Raw genomic sequence first — 17,788 nt, 5'->3', positions numbered from 1 at the left:
TTGAAAAGATAATACATTTGCAACATAGGTAGTCCAGATGTTTGGAAATGCATGTGTGTATAATAGGAAGATGAATCCACGAGGATATCCATCCAGGACTTATGATCCAGGACCACAGCCACGACTCAAGATCCAGCGCTCGCGATCCAGGACACAGGACCGCAGGATCATCCATGACTCCGGATCCCAGCGTATATAGACACCAAAAGAAAGACATTTGGGGAAGCTGGGTTAATCGGAAACATGAGAGTACACAGGTATAGACAGAGAGAAGGAAGAAGTAAGATGACCCCCGACAAACTAAGCCTATATCAGCAAAACTAGGGGCTGAATCTAATCAGCCCTAACTATAAGCTTTATCAAAAAGGAAGGTCTTAAGCGCACTCTTAAAAACGGATAGGGTGTCTGCCGCCCGAACACAAACTGGAAGCTGATTCCACAAATGTGGAGCTTGATAAGAAAAGGCTCTGGCTCCCATTGTACTTTTAGAGATTCTAGGAACAACCAACAACCCTGCATTCTTGGAACGCAATGCCCTAGTAGGACAGTAGGGTATAATGAGTTCTTTAAGGTAAGATGGCGCCTGCCCATTAAGGGCTTTGTAGGCGAGAAGAAGAATTTTAAATTATATCCTGTGTTCTATAGGGAGCCAGTGTAAGGCAGCCAGAACAGGAGTAATGTGGTCCCTTTTCCTAACTCTGGTTAGTACACGAGCCGCAGCATTTTGAATCAGCTGAAGCGACTTGATTGACTTCTTGGTACTCCCTGATAATAAAGAGTTACAATAATCCAGCCTAGAAGTAACAAATGCATGGACTAGTTTCTCTGCATCGTTTTGAGGCAAGATATGCCTGATTTTTGCAATGTTACGGAGATGGAAGTAGGCGGTCCTTGAAATTGATTTTATGTGGGCGTTAAAGGATAAATCCTGATCAAATATAACACCAAGATTCCTTAGAGTCTCATTGGAGGTCAAATTAATGCCATCCATAGTTAGTATATCTTTAGATAATTTGTTTCGTAGATTCTTCGGGCCAAGTACAATAACTTCAGTTTTGGTCGTGTTTAACATCAAAAAGTTTAAGGTCATCCACGTTTTTAAGTCCTTAAGGCAGTCTTGAATTTTATTTAGATGATTAATTTCATCAGGCTTGATTGATAAATATAGTTGAGTATCATCCGCATAACAATGAAAGTTTACAGAATGATTCCTTATAATATTGCCTAACGGAAGCATATATAATGTGAACAAAATAGGTCCGAGCACTGAGCCCTAGTGGCACTCCATGGCTAACTTTGGTTTGCGTGGAAGATTCATCGTTAACACGTACAAACTGAGAGCGTTCAGATAGATAGGACCTAAACCAGCCTAAAGCAGTTCCCTGTATGCCAACTAAGTGCTCTAGTCTTTGCAATAGGATATCATGGTCGATAGTATCAAATGCAGCACTGAGATCGAGCAAAACAAGAATAGAGACAAGTCCCTTGTCTGAGGCTATTAGAATATCATGTGTGACTTTAACCAGAGCTGTCTCTGTGCTATGATGTGTTCTAAAGCCAGACTGAAAGTCTTCAAATAAATCATTGTTTTTTAAGTAATCACACAACTGTTTTGCGACCGCTTTCTCAAGAATTTTTGAGAGGAACGGAAGATTAGAAATAGGTCTATAGTTGGCTAAAACCTCTGGATCGAGGTTGTGCTTTTTAAGAAGCGGTTTTATCACTGCTACTTTGAATGATTGTGGAACATAGCCTGATAATAAAGACATATTCATAATATTTAATAAAGAAGTGCTAATTAATGGAAAAACTTCCTTCAACAGCTTAGTTGGAATTGGGTCTAACATGCACGTTGATGGTTTAGAAGAGAGAATCATTGAATTTAATTGTTCAAGGCTTATGGCTGAAAAGCATTCTAGTTTCCTATCTAGTGTAATATTAGAACTTACGTTTCCGGGAGCTGTTGATAACACTATACTGGTCAAAGGCAAGAGGTCATTAATTTTGTTTCTAAGAGTAACAATTTTATCGTTAAAAAAAGCACATAAAATCATTGCTACCGAGTGCTATGGGAATAGAAGGCTCAATGGAGCTGTGGCTCTCTGTCAGCCTGGCTACAGTGCTGAAAAGAAATCTTGCATTATTCTTATTCTCATCTATTAATGAAGAGTAGTAGGCTGCTCTCGCTTTACGCAGTGCTTTCTTATATTCATTGAGAGTAATATGCCAAATTAAACGAGATTCTTCAAGTTTAGTGGAACGCCATATCCTTTCAAGTTGTTTAGACTTTTGCTTTATTTTGCGGGTTTCGGCATTATGCCATGGAGCTAATCTATGTTGTTTTATTTTCTTCTTTTTCAAAGGAGCAACAGAGTCTAATTTTATTCGCAACGCATCTATAGCACTATCAGCAACATGATCAATTTGGGGTGGTGTACATTTTGTATAAGTTTCCTCCCCTACATGCAGACATGCTATCGAGTTAAGTATTGGTGGAATCTCTTCCTTAAATGTGGCTATAGCACTAACAGATAGGTTTCTGCTGCAAGAGCTTTTGACTAATGCTTTGTAGTCTAGTAACAGTACTTCAAAAGTTACTAAGAAATGGTCGGATAAAGCAGGATTATGCGGTTCGACTAATAGTTGCTCAATTTCAATACCATAAGTCAGAACAAGGTCGAGAGTGTGATTATAGCAGTGGGTTGGTTTATTTACACTCTGACAGAAACCAACAGAATCTAATATAGAGTTAAATGCAACAGTAAGGCTATTTTTATCATCGTCAACATGAATATTAAAGTCACCTACGATAATTACTTTGTCTGTTTTAAGAACCAAAGTTGATAAAAACTCAGAGAACTCTGATAAGAATTCTGAATAAGGACCTGGTGCACGATACACTGTAACAAATAAGATTGGCTGCAAAGTTTTCCAGGTCGGATACGTAAGACTAAAAACGAGGCTTTCAAAAGAGGTATAATTTAATTTTGGTTTAGTATTGATAAGTAAACTTGAGTCAAAGATTGCTGCAACTCCACCTCCTCGGCCCGTGCCTCGAGCAATATGAGTGTTGACACGACCAAAACTGAAGTTATTGTACTTGGCCCGAAGAATCTACGAAACAAATTATCTAAAGACATACTAACTATGGATGGCATTAATTTGGCCTCCAGTGAGACTGTAAGGAATCTTGGTGTTATATTTGATCAGGATTTATCCTTTAACGCCCACATAAAATCAATTTCAAGGACCGCCTACTTCCATCTACGTAACATTGCAAAAATCAGGCATATCTTGCCTCAAAACGATGCAGAGAAACTAGTCCATGCATTTGTTACTTCTAGGCTGGATTATTGTAACTCTTTATTATCAGGGAGTACTAAGAAGTCAATCAAGTCGCTTCAGCTGATTCAAAATGCTGCGGCTCGTGTACTAACCAGAGTTAGGAAAAGGGACCACATTACTCCTGTTCTGGCTGCCTTACACTGGCTCCCTATAGAACACAGGATAGAATTTAAAATTCTTCTTCTCGCCTACAAAGCCCTTAATGGGCAGGCGCCATCTTACCTTAAAGAACTCATTATACCCTACTGTCCTACTAGGGCATTGCGTTCCAAGAATGCAGGGTTGTTGGTTGTTCCTAGAATCTTTAAAAGTACAATGGGAGCCAGAGCCTTTTCTTATCAAGCTCCACATTTGTGGAATCAGCTTCCAGTTTGTGTTCGGGCGGCAGACACTCTATCCGTTTTTAAGAGTGCGCTTAAGACCTTCCTTTTTGATAAAGCTTATAGTTAGGGCTGATTAGATTCAGCCCCTAGTTTTGCTGATATAGGCTTAGTTTGTCGGGGGACATCTTACTTCTTCCTTCTCTCTGTCTATACCCGTGTACACTCATGTTCCGATTAACCCAGCTTCCCCAAATGTCTTTCTTTTTGGTGTCTATATACGCTGGGATCCGGAGTCATGGATGATCCTGCGGTCCTGTGTCCTGGATCGCGAGCGCTGGATCTTGAGTCGTGGCTGTGGTCCTGGATCATAGGTCCTGGATGGATATCCTCGTGGATTCATCTTCCTATTATACACACATGCATTTCCAAACATTTGGACTACCTATGTTGCAAATGTATTATCTTTTCAATTTACACACGGCATCTATTGCACGTCTGTCCGTCCTGGGAGAGGGATCCCTCCTCTGTTGCTCTCCCTGAGGTTTCTCCCATTTTTCCCTTTAAACTGGGTTTTCTTTGGAAGTTTTTCCTTGTACGATGTGAGGGTCTAAGGACAGAGGGTGTCGTATTGTCATACTGATATTCTGTACACACTGTGAAGACCACTGAGACAAATGTAACATTTGTGATATTGGGCTATATAAATAAACATTGATTGATTGATTGATTGATTGACATGGCTGGGTGGAGCCCACATTGTTTGCTGGGCACCACCAAGACAACCAGCGCTGAAATGATGACATGCGGCTATACATGTCATCATTGATCAGATTGGGGAGGGGACCAGAGAAGATTACGGTGTCCGACATTGTTTTAGCATAACTACACACCGACTCCACATTAAGTTTGGTGCATTCTGATTGGCGTAAACGAACATCATTACCACCGACGTGAATAACAATCCTACCGTATTTATGTTTATTTTTAGCCAGCAGTTTAAGATGCGCCTCAACGTCGCCCGCTCTGGCCCCCGGAATGCATGTGACTGTGGAGGCTTCGGTCTCTAAATTCACGTGTCTCATAATAGAGCTACCAATAACCAGAGTTGGCTTCTCAGCGGGTGTCTCGCTGAGTGGGGAATATCTGTTAGATACGTGAACGGGTTGGTGGGGACCTGCGGGTTTCGCGTTATGCCCCTTCTGAACAGTCACCCAGCCTCCCTGCTGCTCGGGAGTTGCCGGGGGACGGCTAAGAGGAGCTACCTTTTGCCGGTCCGCACATGCTAACATGGGCTTTACTTTAGCTGAGTTACTTTCTAAGATGCGGAGCCGGGCTTCTATGGCTATGATTCCCGCCTCCAACCTAACAACTATACTACATTTAACACATGTATCCTTACCAGTAAGGGAGGCCAGGGAAGTAACCAAACATGAGACAGGAAGAGCAGGAAATAGCACCAGAAGGTGGGGAAAGAGCCATGGCTAGCTATCAAGCTAAAGTAGCTACCGTTAGCAAACCCGAAAAGAGTGTAGGCAACTGTGGAGTTACAGTCGCTAAGAGAAGGAGAGTTGTGAGTGCTTAAGCTGTAGTAACGTGTGATTACAACGTCAGGCAGTTGTGCACCAATATGTGTACAAAAGGTTTGCAGTATCCTTCAGAGCATCTATGTCAAGTACTGAGGTCTTGTACTTTAGTACAAGTAGAAGTACTCATATATTATAGAAATATATATAAATAAAAACACCGTTGTTTTCTCCTGGAAAATGTATTTAAACAGTTCCCTCCTGTCTTTATTAATTAAAACAAGGGAATGACATGTTTATAATGTGCTGAAAAACACAAAAATATGTAGGGATGTGAATCTCTTTTTAAGGCCTTTTTTTATTTTGGTACAGTCTGATAATTTAAACAAAAGAGAACAGAATCAAACTGAAAACATCATAAATATTTTCTAGATACATTTATCATAGGTTCTTCTTTTAGAATAGACTGCTAACTCAACTATCAAAACATCCCAATCGAAGTTTAAAGTCACAACATTTTATTAACCAAACAGATTAAATGAGAAACTACTCTGCGGATTAATGAACAGTGAAAGTAAATTCCTTCAATGCAGCTTAACGAGGTTAGCAATTAAACCCTGGACATATAATATTTTATATAAGGTCAGGAACCATTACAAATATTAATTAAATCGGGAGAAACAACATCTCTGTGGCCTTGTGTTGGCATAGTGTGAACATAGAAAACTGTTATTCAGAAAGACTCTTAAAATATAACAATTAAGCTCTCAGGACATCAGGAGGAGGAAACAGCTAGCTTTGCTCTCATAGTTGTTCAAAACTATGCAGTGTGGATTCGCTCATGGACATTAAGGTTAGCCCTTTGAGAAAACGTTTTCCCACACTCTTCACAGCTGTACGGTTTTTCTCCAGTGTGAATATGTTGATGAGTTTGGAGATGAGTTAATCGACGGAACGTTTTCCCACACTCTTCACAGCTGTACGGTTTTTCTCTGGTGTGAATACGTTGATGCATTTTGAGGGCATTTGATTTAGTGAACGTTTTCCCACACTCTTCACACCAGTATGGTTTTTCTCCTGTGTGAATACGGTGATGAGTTTTGAGATTACTTAATTGAGAGAAGGTTTTCTCACACTCTTCACAGCTGTATGGTTTTTCTCCGGTGTGAATACGTTGATGCGATTTGAGTTCACTTGATGTCTTGAATGTTTTCCCACACTCTTCACAGCTGTATGGTTTTTCTCCAGTGTGAATACGTTGATGCGTTTTAACTGCACCTGATGTCTTGAATGTTTTCCCACACTCTTCACAGCTGTACGTTTTTTCTCCAGTATGAACAAGTTGATGTGTTTTGAGATGACCTGATCTAGTGAACGTTTGCCCACACTCTTCACAGCTGTATGGTTTTTCTCCAGTGTGAATACGTTGATGTTCTTTGAGATTACCTGATGCAGTGAACGTTTTCCCACACTCTTCACAGCTGTACGGTTTTTCTCCAGTGTGAATACGTTGATGCTGTTTGAGTTCACTTGATGTCTTGAATGTTTTCCCACACTCTTCACACCAGTATGGTTTTTCTCCTGTGTGAATACGGTGATGATTTTTGAGATGACTTAATTGAGAGAAGGTTTTCTCACACTCTTCACAGCTGTATGGTTTTTCTCCGGTGTGAACACGTTGATGTCTTTTGAGTTCAGTTGATGTCTTGAATGTTTTCCCACACTCTTCACAGCTGTATGGTTTTTCTCCAGTGTGAATACGTTGATGCTCTTTGAGATTACCTGATGAAGTGAACGTTTTCCCACACTCTTCACAGCTGTACGGTTTTTCTCCAGTGTGAATACGTTGATGCTGTTTGAGTTCACTTGATGTCTTGAAAGTTTTCCCACACTCTTCACAGCTGTACGGTTTTTCGCCAGTGTGAATACGTTGATGCTGTTTGAGTTCACCTGATGTCTTGAATGTTTTCCCACACTCTTCACAGCTGTACGTTTTTTCTCCAGTGTGAACACGTTGATGTCTTTTGAGTTCACTTGATGTCTTGAATGTTTTCCCACACTCTTCACAGCTGTACGTTTTTTCTCCAGTATGAATAAGTTGATGTGTTTTGAGATGACCTGATCTAGTGAACGTTTGCCCACACTCTTCACAGCTGTATGGTTTTTCTCCAGTGTGAATACGTTGATGTTCTTTGAGATTACCTGATGTCTTGAATGTTTTCCCACACTCTTCACAGCTGTAGGGTTTTTCTCCTGTATGAATACGCAGATGGATCTTTAAAGTTCCAGATGTTGTAAAAGATTTCTCACATTGCTGACAGCTGTGACGGCTCTCTCTTCCTTTCGGTTTCTAAAACAGACGGACAGAGAAAGACAGAAAGTAAATCTAAAAAGCATGAATACATATACAGTTAACACAATAAAAACTCAATTAATACTTATACAGTTAACAAAATACTAACTGTTTGTGTTTATTATATTTGATAGAGTAATACAGCAACATCCTAACCACAGTTTAAACCAGAGGGGGGACTCGAGTCACATGACTTGACTCAAGTCGCATATTTTTGGACTTGAGACTTGCTTGACTAACATTGATAAAAGACTTGACTTTGACTTGGTATTCATGACTTGAGACTTGACTTAGGCTTGAGACAGATGACTCGAAAGTACTTTACTTTTTAAAATAAAATATTTGCATTTGTTTTTGTATTGTACGAAGCCCCTAAAGGGCAATGCAAAAATTAAAAACGAGAGAGAGAAAGTATCTTGCTCGCACAAGAAATTTACCGGTGCGCCAAGGAGGAAGTGGAGCGCACAGGAGACAGCCGTTTCATTGCAGACTGTTATGTTTATGTGGGGAAATGGAAGTGCATACATTATTTGAGATATATTTTGAACTTGGACTTCATCTTAGGGACAGTTCGGCCAGTTATTTGTCTAAGCACCGGATCGGCAAAACAGGTGTGTATGTAAACCAGTCTGCCTTGATCTATGAATTCATGTCCGTGACCCTCACAATATCTGCTGCCCACAGCTGTTTGATAGAAGGAAAACCTCCTTCACTTCATGAAATCAGTATTATCAGTTTCATGAAGGAGATGTCCGGTCGCCAAGGCGCATGATGTGTGTGTGTTTGTGCTCTGGTCAGCACACACACTAGTGGTGTCACAATACCAACATTTGTTTCAATACCAAGTCAAGAATTACGATTTCGAGTGTATGATATTAGGGTCATGCCGAGTCAGATCGCTATCCCTTTAAGAGAGAGAGAGGGGTGTGACATGTGTGCGCATGGTAGAGCAAGCGAGAGTGAGCATTTTGAAGCCAACGAAACAGCTGCAAAATAGGTATGTGTCTTCAAAGTTAGATCTGTAACAAAGACCTTATTAAATGCAACGGCCTCCCAAAGAAGAGCTCGCCTGTCTGCCTTTTGAAAAGCGGGTTTTTTAAACTCGAAGTTTGTTGTTTCGGCCCTGGAAGACTGCAGAGAGTCATCCCGTGTTCCTCGACTACGGTCTGGGAGCCGGCAGGAAGGTTTAACACAAGAATCCGTATTAACTAAAATAGCATTTTAATAGCATCATCTCCAACAACAAACACAGTCTCTTAGAGGAGCGGACAGGCTGCAGGAAGTGGAAGCAGAGCGCTGAACACACATAGGAAATACGAATCTTATTAAAACAATGTCAGTCTTGAAGTACCGATACTAATGAAATGGAGAAATCGTAATGTTTTTAACGGCAGGGTATCGCAATACATTTCTAGTATCGGTGCACCGTGCAACACAAACACACCTTCTACTTCTACTCTAGTACAAGGCAAGGCAAGTTTATTTATATAGCACCTTTACACAAATTAAAGACATTCAGACAAAGGCATTTAAAGAAAAAGATAATAAAAGAAACATTAAAAGAAAAAATACATGAATAAAAAGCACATGAATAAAAATTACATGAATACAAAGTTACAGTGCAGTTTAAGATATGAATAGTTCACACAGAAGTTCCACTTTACTGATGAACACAAAGGCTCAGTTTCAATTAAAAGCAGCGACAAAAAGAAAAGTCTTCAGCCTGGATTTAAAAGTAGTAAGAGTTGCAGCGGACCTGCAGGTTTCTGGGAGTTTGTTTCAGATATTTGGAGCATAATAATTGAACGCTGCTTTTCCATGTTTAGTTCTGACTCTGGGGACAGAATGCTGACCAGTCCCTGAAGACCTGAGAGATCTGGATGGTTCATAATTTAGCAGGAGGTCAGAAATGTATTTTGGGCCTAAACCATTCAGTACTTTATAAACCAGCAGCATTATTTTGAAATGTATTATTTGACAGACAGGAAGCCAGTGTAAAGACTTCAGAACAGGAGTGATGTGATCCACTTTCATAGGCCCAATCCCAAACCACTCCCTCGACCCTACCCCTCCGTGATGGAGTGAACTCCGTCTGTAGCCACACTCGCAGCTCAACGAGGCTCCCTCCTGTCAGATGGAGGGAGTAAATACAGCAGCAAGCTTTGGGACGGCCTCACCTCTCTCCGGCAGAAACAGGAAATGCCGTAACTGTATATAACAACGGTTTCAAATCAGCATCTCTAAGACAAAAAGTTTAAATGAATAACTCAAATAAAACTCCAAACATCTTTCATTGTGTTTAAAGCTCTTTTAGTTTTAAACCTGATGTTTATAAGCTTCTTAGTTGTTGCAACAGTCTGTAAATATACACAACTTTATAATAAAAGGCACACATTTACCTTTTTCTAGACTAAACACAGGTATGATCCTAAGTTAAAAACATATGAGGTCATCATGAGGTTGTTACATCGGGCCTGTTGTTGCCCTAGCACCCTGGCAATAAGGGAAGCAGTCACACGCTTTTACCTCAGGACAGCTCCAAAGTTGCTGGCAGTCAACCTTCCTTTCCTGAACAAATGCCAGTTTGGGTTGGTTCGCTGACCAGTGGTAGCCACCTGAATTGCCTCAGGTCCCTGATGCCCAACAGATTTGAGAATTTCAGGAACAGTAAGTGTTTCCAAGCTGTAGTGTTCCTCTTCTGGCTCGGGGGAGAGAAGCCAAGACATTCCTGAGAACCTGCCCCCGAGTCTGTCCCTCAGCCAGTCACGATCTTCGGAGGTGGGCTCTCTTGTCAGGGGGTTGAATGAGTTATTAGCCGCTTTCACACCGCAGGACTTGCGGTACTTTAGTGCCGGCACTAAAGTACCACTAAAGTACCACGGCACTAAATCCGCCAGGGGGCTAGTGCCAATCGCATTCACACCGCAGTACTATCCCTGAGGCACGATTACGCTGACGTCACTTCGTCTTCTTCTTCTCTGGGTTTACTGGCAGGCCGCAAAACCACTTCACGGCGAGTACAACAAAAAAACGAGAGAAGAAGAACTACACGGGGGAGGGGGTATAAAGCCCACCCGCTGTATGAGGCGTTTGTTTACTTTCAGACCTCAGACATGATGGAGTTCAATGAGCTTGTTGTCTTTGTGCTCATGTTATACAGCTTTGTAACTGGGTTATTGCAGCCAACTAGGGATTTGACCCACGCGTCGGATGCTGTAAGTGCAATGCTGGTTCGGAGTCGAAGGCGTACCATAACGAGTATTTCAACCGCAAAGGCTGGCACTCGCTCGTCCTGCAGGGTGTTGTGGATGCTAGGGGGCCTCTTTTGGAGTGTTTTTGTTGGCTTACCAGGTAGCATGCATGATAGCAGAGTGTTCAGCATGTCCTCACTGGTTAGTTTTGTGGATAGGGGTGGTGTACTTCCTCATGTAACAAGGAATATTGGGGGACATGATGTGGGTTACTATATCCTTGGTGACTCATCCTACCCCCTGCAAAGATGGCTGATGAAACCTTTCTAGGACAATGGAAGGCTTTGTACAGTGCATTTGGTTCTCTCTTTTATTTACCACATTCAAGACAGGCACAATTACAATAGTGCAGACACACCTTTGTGCAAAGACAATATGTCAGTATCAAAACAGTGTGGCAATATAATAACAAACTGCCAGGTGTCGTATGCACATTAAATAGGCTCAGCAGTTAACACACCTTTATTATATATCCTCCTGAGAGGAACTCGGTACACTAACTCCTAAGATGTTCCCTTACATACCCTAGGGACCAGAGGGTACAATGGTTGGACATTTACTACCGGCCGCGGTATGCCTAGTGTACAGGGTCCATATAACCGACTTAATGCATAGCGGGAAGTCGGTTATATAGACATCAACAGAATAAGTGTTTAACGGTGATTTAAACTAGTTTATGCGGGGAAAAGAGTGCTCAAAATCGGATTCAACAGGCCATCCACACCGACTCCCATTAAAAGTGATTGAAATGTACAGGAATCTGTCCATTTCAATCACATTTGATGACCCGTCCAGGGTGACTTTCTTCCCCAGGAATTAGTGTCTGAAAGCTGGCTAACATTACTTTAAATACAGTGTGCACATGGCTTTATTACCCATGAAATAGTGTGTGAAAGCTGGGTGACTTTGATGTGAATTTAAGGAAGATATGGCCATTTCATCCACACCTCACGACTCCCATTAAAAGTGATTGAAATGTACAGGAATCTGTCCATTTCAATCACATTTGATGACCCGTCCAGGGTGACTTTCTTCCCCAGGAATTAGTGTCTGAAAGCTGGCTAACATTACTTTAAATACAGTGTGCACATGGCTTTATTACCCATGAAATAGTGTGTGAAAGCTGGGTGACTTTGATGTGAATTTAGGGAGGGAGAGCAGCAGCAGCAGCCGCCGCAGCAGCAGCAGCAGCAGCAGCAGCAGGCTGTGACCCTGGCGGAAATACATTGATTGTTTTAGCCAGGAATAAGTGTTTAGAAGGCGGGTAAAGTGTTCCTGCAGCTCCTCCATGACGGTAATAATGATTAGATATAATTGCCAGGGCAGAAAGCTCTTTTTAAAAGTGAAAAAACGATTTGAAACCGTTTGAAATGACTGGCGGGTGCTGATGGAAAGCAGGCGGAAATACATGGATTGTTTACCCAGGAAAAGGTGTTTAAAAGGCGGGTAAAGTGTCCCTGCAGCTCCTCCATGACGGTAATAATGATTAGAAATCATTTACAGGGCAGAAAGCTCTTTTTAAAAGTGAAAAAACGATTTGAAACCGTTTGAAATGACTGGCGGGTGCTGATGGAAAGCAGGCGGAAATACATGGATTGTTTACCCAGGAAAAGGTGTTTAAAAGGCGGGTAAAGTGTCCCTGCAGCTCCTCCATGACGGTAATAATGATTAGAAATCATTTACAGGGCAGAAAGCTCTTTTTAAAAGTGAAAAAACGATTTGAAACCGTTTGAAATGACTGGCGGGTGCTGATGGAAAGCAGGCGGAAATACATGGATTGTTTACCCAGGAAAAGGTGTTTAAAAGGCGGGTAAAGTGTTCCTGCAGCCCTTTAAATACAGTGTGCACATGGCTTTATTACCCATGAAATAGTGTGTGAAAGATGGGTAAATTTGCTGTGAATTTAAGGGAGATATGGCCCTTTCAAACAGGGAGATGACTGGCGGGTGCTGATGGAAAGCAGGCGGAAATACATGGATTGTTTACCCAGGAAAGGGTGTTTAAAAGGCGGGTAAAGTGTTCCTGCAGCCCTTTAAATACAGTGTGCACATGGCTTTATTACCCATGAAATAGTGTGTGAAAGATGGGTAAATTTGCTGTGAATTTAAGGGAGATATGGCCCTTTCAAACAGGGAGATGACTGGCGGGTGCTGATGGAAAGCAGGCGGAAATACATGGATTGTTTACCCAGGAAAAGGTGTTTAAAAGGCGGGTAAAGTGTTCCTGCAGCCCTTTAAATACAGTGTGCACATGGCTTTATTACCCATGAAATAGTGTGTGAAAGATGGGTAAATTTGCTGTGAATTTAAGGGAGATATGGCCCTTTCAAACAGGGAGATGACTGGCGGGTGCTGATGGAAAGCAGGCGGAAATACATGGATTGTTTACCCAGGAAAAGGTGTTTAAAAGGCGGGTAAAGTGTTCCTGCAGCCCTTTAAATACAGTGTGCACATGGCTTTATTACCCATGAAATAGTGTGTGAAAGCTGGGTGAGTTTGATGTGAATTTAAGGAAGATATGGCCATTTCATCCACACCTCACGACTCCCATTCAAAGTGATTGAAATGTACAGCACTCTGTACATTTCAATCACATTTCCCGACCCGACCAGGGTGACTTTCTTCCCCACGAATTAGTGTCTGAAAGCTGGCTAACATTACTTTAAATGCATGGTGCACATGGCTCTGTTACCCATGAATTAGTGTGTGAAAGATGGGTGAGTTTGATGTGAATTTAAGGGAGATATGGCCATTTCATCCACACCTCACCACTCCCATTCAAAGTGATTGAAATGTACAGCACTCTGTACATTTCAATCACATTTCACGACCTGTGTAGACTGGCTTTCTTACCCATTAGGTACACCGACAAAGCCACCTCTTCGGGGCCGCTCCAAGACCCCCAAAACAAGGACGCAGCAGCCCCAGCATCTCTCCCTGACATGAGCAAACAGGTTATTTCAAACTTCCATGACATACCCCGGGGAAAAGCACCTCTCTGTGGCCGCTCCAAGACCCCCAAAACACGGACTAAGGAGCTCCAGGATCCCTCCCTGCCTTGAGAAAACAGGCTAGTTCACACTTACATTACGTACACCGACAAAGCCACCTCTTCGGGGCCGCTCCAAGACCCCCAAAACACGGACGCAGCAGCCCCAGCATCTCTCCCTGACATGAGCAAACAGGTTATTTCAGACTTCCATGACATACCCCGGGGAAAAGCACCTCTCTGTGGCCGCTCCAAGACCCCCAAAACACGGACTAAGGAGCTCCAGGATCCCTCCCATGTACCTCCAGAACCTCGAGCACCTTGGGTCCCCGGGCCCCCGAACTTAAGCACTCCCCCACGGACTAAACCAAGATGATCACACCCTCAAGAATCTCGTGCCCCTGGGAATCTTAAAGGGGGGTCTACTTTGCGGTGCTTTACCGTCCGCCCATCAGCACCCATAGTCGGCCTTCCTCACAGCAGCAGCACCCAACCTCCATGGAGGATGTTTCTCGTGCCCCTGGCTACACTTAAAGGGGGTATACTTTGCGGTGCTTTACCGTCCGCCCATCAGCACCCATAGTCGGCCTTCCTCACAGCAGCAGCACCCAACCTCCATGGAGGATGTTTCTCGTGCCCCTGGCTACACTTAAAGGGGGTCTACTTTGCGGTGCTTTACCGTCCGCCCATCAGCACCCATAGTCGGCCTTCCTCACAGCAGCAGCACCCAACCTCCATGGAGGATGTTTCTCGTGCCCCTGGCTACACTTAAAGGGGGTATACTTTGCGGTGCTTTACCGTCCGCCCATCAGCACCCATAGTCGGCCTTCCTCACAGCAGCAGCACCCAACCTCCATGGAGGATTTTGCTCGTGCCCCTGGCTACACTTAAAGGGGGTCTACTTTGCGGTGCTTTACCGTCCGCCCATCAGCACCCATAGTCGGCCTTCCTCACAGCAGCAGCACCCAACCTCCATGGAGGATTTTGCTCGTGCCCCTGGCTACACTTAAAGGGGGTCTACTTTGCGGTGCTTTACCGTCCGCCCATCAGCACCCATAGTCGGCCTTCCTCACAGCAGCAGCACCCAACCTCCATGGAGGATTTTGCTCGTGCCCCTGGCTACACTTAAAGGGGGTCTACTTTGCGGTGCTTTACCGTCCGCCCATCAGCACCCATAGTCGGCCTTCCTCACAGCAGCAGCACCCAACCTCCATGGAGGATTTTGCTCGTGCCCCTGGCTACACTTAAAGGGGGTCTACTTTGCGGTGCTTTGCCGTCCGCCCATCGGCACCCATAGTCGGCCTTCCTCACAGCAGCAGCACCCAACCTCCATGGAGGATTTTGCTCGTGCCCCTGGCTACACTTAAAGGGGGTCTACTTTGCGGTGCTTTGCCGTCCGCCCATCGGCACCCATAGTCGGCCTTCTTCACAGCAGCAGCACCCAACCTCCATGGAGGATTTTGCTCGTGCCCCTGGCTACACTTAAAGGGGGTCTACTTTGCGGTGCTTTGCCGTCCGCCCATCGGCACCCATAGTCGGCCTTCTTCACAGCACCACCTGCCCTGCTGGAGGTTCACACTTTAACTTTTTTTACCCTCTTCTACCTTACAAATCATCCCACACTTGAGCACTCCTCACTCGGACTAAACACCTACATGCTACCACCAGAACCAGAATATCGTGCCCCTGGGGATCTTAAAAGAAGAAAACCCATAGTGGGATTAAAAACAGAACACTTAGTAATTTTAACAAACTTTATTTACAGTAATATTGACAGTAATAAATAAATTCAAACAGGATATAACGTATTTACAAGGGGACTGATTACAACAACACACTGCATATTTACAAGTTGATCACTGGCAACAGTGGGTGAAGTTGGGGCAGAGTATGGCACCCTCTCTTCACCCATGTCTGAGGGGTTGTGTTCGGCCAGTGACTGGTCCCTCTTCGGGACATGTCTTGGTAGGGAGTCTTGGTAGGGAGCCGGGCTGTGCTCCTCTCCAGAGTTGTCACTGTCGATGTCAATACCCGCAAAAGTGTCTTCATTTCCCGCTGCTGCTGTCGATGCCGCCGCCGCTGCTTGAAGTGACTGTGTGAAGAGCAACCGAATGTCCGCAGCCTCCTTCAAAGAAGGATTATTCGCGTAAAATTTGTCCGCAGTTGCAGTGTTGTGACACATGAAATCACTCACTCTTTGGCGGTTGCCTTTGTCTTGAAACCTCTTCGCATTATCGGCGTGGACTGTGCGGAGGTCGGTGAAGTTAATGGGACTGCGGAGCCCCACATCAGCCCATGCCAACCTCAGGGAGTAGGCAAGCTTCCTGAACGGGTTCTTCCCCTCTGTGTACAGAAAGTAACGGCTCTGGGTGCAGGTCAGCGTACCCTTAATTTCCAGCCACCTCTTCATCCATCCAAATTCTTCTACGGTGAGGTACAGCTGCGCCTCCCCGAACGCGTTGGCCGTCTTGTGGTTACTTACCTGTTATGACAGAGATAGAGAGTGTCAATACAATGTCAATCATGCATATAACTGCCAGAATAAATACATTGATTAATAGCACTCACATGAACCAGGTAGCCGAAGGCAGTGCCAGTTGTATCCGCCTTTCGGACCTCGGCGTTGGTCATGTTGGAGTAGACCCCCGGACGGTGGCCATAAATGCAGCTCCAATGAAGAGTCATATACCCATAGAGCAGTGTCCGGGTCGCGGTAGTCGGATTGCTGGCCATCACATCCAGGAGCTGAGGGATGCGAGTGGTGGTCGAAGTCAAGCATGTCATTAGGTCGTTGTGGCTCGGCAGACCTTCCATCTTGTCACGCTTCACTTGCATCTGGTGGATAAGTACTTTTCTCTTCAGGGACTTCAGGATGGCAACTACTTCCCGTTTGATTAAAATCATGTCCGTTTGGCTGAGCCTGCTCCCCTTGCACGGTGTGTCGGCCATGTACTTGAGAAAGTGTGATATATTCTTGATGTAGAAGTCGGAGGTCGTGACCTGAAGGCTTGACTTCATCAGGCTCCGGGACCACCCGCGTATCCTCTTGAGATCCCTCAAAAAGAGCCAGTCAGACAGGCGATTGAAACCGTGTGCCATGAAACTGAGGAACGACTTCACTCTGCTTAGTTTGGAGACTGTGTTTTCCTGGAGCCTCACTGGTGGGTCGATACCTGCATAATGCTCCCGGTATCCTTGCAGATACTCCTCTGTGAAATATAAACAGTACTTTAATGACAACACATGATGTGTTACAGAAACTGCATGTGTCACATAGCCAAAACACTTACCCATGATCCGTGGGAATGTTATGTCCCGCATTATATTTCCCCGGCCCCTGCCCCGGAACCAGGGGGAATTTATGGGAGGGGAGGTTGACGAGGCCTCGGTATGGATGGATGCAGGCTCTGAGGAGCTGGGTGAATGGGTGTGAGAGCCAGTGGGGGACTTGCTGCAGGCGGGAATGGGAGACGTGCTGCAGGCGGGAATGGGAGACGTGCTGCAGGCAGGAATGGGAGACTTGCTGCAGGAGGGACCTTTCGACTTGGACAGCCTCGTTGGTGTCGACTCTGGTCGGGGTCGTTTCTTCAGAATGACCCGCTCTCGTTCCTCCCCATCGAACGCGGGCATGTCCCCGGCCCGCTGATCCATCCTCTGTCGCTTGTCCTTTATCCTCTGCTGCAACTTGCAGCGCAGGGATTTCACCTCAGCAGCATATATGTCCCGCTGAGCCCTCACTGCGTTAGCCTCCAGCCTCCATTCTTTGCAGTCCGGGTTGTCACATTCATTCACCGGGGACAAGGGTGGAGGTTGTGACAGTATATCGTCGTCTGCCACCGTGTCAACAGCCCAAGCGGTAATCATTTCTATTGTGGGGTTTGTCATTCGGAGTTCATAAAGCTCCTTCTTGGCCACTGTCATTTTCATTTGATTTTGAACCACATGTAGTTCCTCCCGGGCCAGCTCAACATGGTCTCTGGCCAAGTGGCGATCCAGCCTTGTGCC

General features: G+C 44.4%; 2 protein-coding genes across 2 annotated transcripts in view; both read right to left on the bottom strand.

Annotated features, from left to right (window-relative positions):
• Nucleotides 1–17,788, bottom strand: part of LOC117441808 (zinc finger protein 91-like) — a 78,271-nt gene that overhangs the window by 29,269 nt on the left and 31,214 nt on the right. The window contains exon 3 of the mRNA XM_034077819.2: nucleotides 6,039–7,541. Within this exon, the coding sequence (XP_033933710.2) occupies nucleotides 6,039–7,541 (1,503 nt within the window). The remainder of the gene's footprint in view (nucleotides 1–6,038; nucleotides 7,542–17,788) is intronic.
• On the bottom strand, nucleotides 15,524–16,821 carry LOC139433329 (uncharacterized). Its single transcript, XM_071202294.1, has 2 exons — nucleotides 16,352–16,821; nucleotides 15,524–16,265 (listed from the first exon to the last, which is right to left on the bottom strand). Exons 1-2 carry the CDS (start codon nucleotides 16,799–16,801, stop codon nucleotides 15,573–15,575), a joined length of 1,143 nt encoding a protein of 380 aa, XP_071058395.1. The 5' UTR covers nucleotides 16,802–16,821; the 3' UTR covers nucleotides 15,524–15,572.

This window comes from Pseudochaenichthys georgianus, unplaced genomic scaffold (genome assembly GCF_902827115.2).
Source record: "Pseudochaenichthys georgianus unplaced genomic scaffold, fPseGeo1.2 scaffold_200_arrow_ctg1, whole genome shotgun sequence".
NCBI lineage: Eukaryota > Metazoa > Chordata > Actinopteri > Perciformes > Channichthyidae > Pseudochaenichthys > Pseudochaenichthys georgianus.
Note: the sequence above shows the minus strand (reverse complement) of the source record. Positions and strands in the feature narration are given on the sequence as shown.

What these genes read in the sequence shown, in the direction of transcription:
- LOC139433329 (XM_071202294.1), bottom strand. Translation starts at nt 16,801, where the DNA reads ATGAAGTCAAGCCTTCAGGTCACGACCTCCGACTTCTACATCAAGAAT. An exon ending in CCTTCGGCTACCTGGTTCAT is followed by an intron (nt 16,266 to 16,351) that starts GTGAGTGCTATT and finishes CTGTCATAACAG; the next exon opens with GTAAGTAACCACAAGACGGC.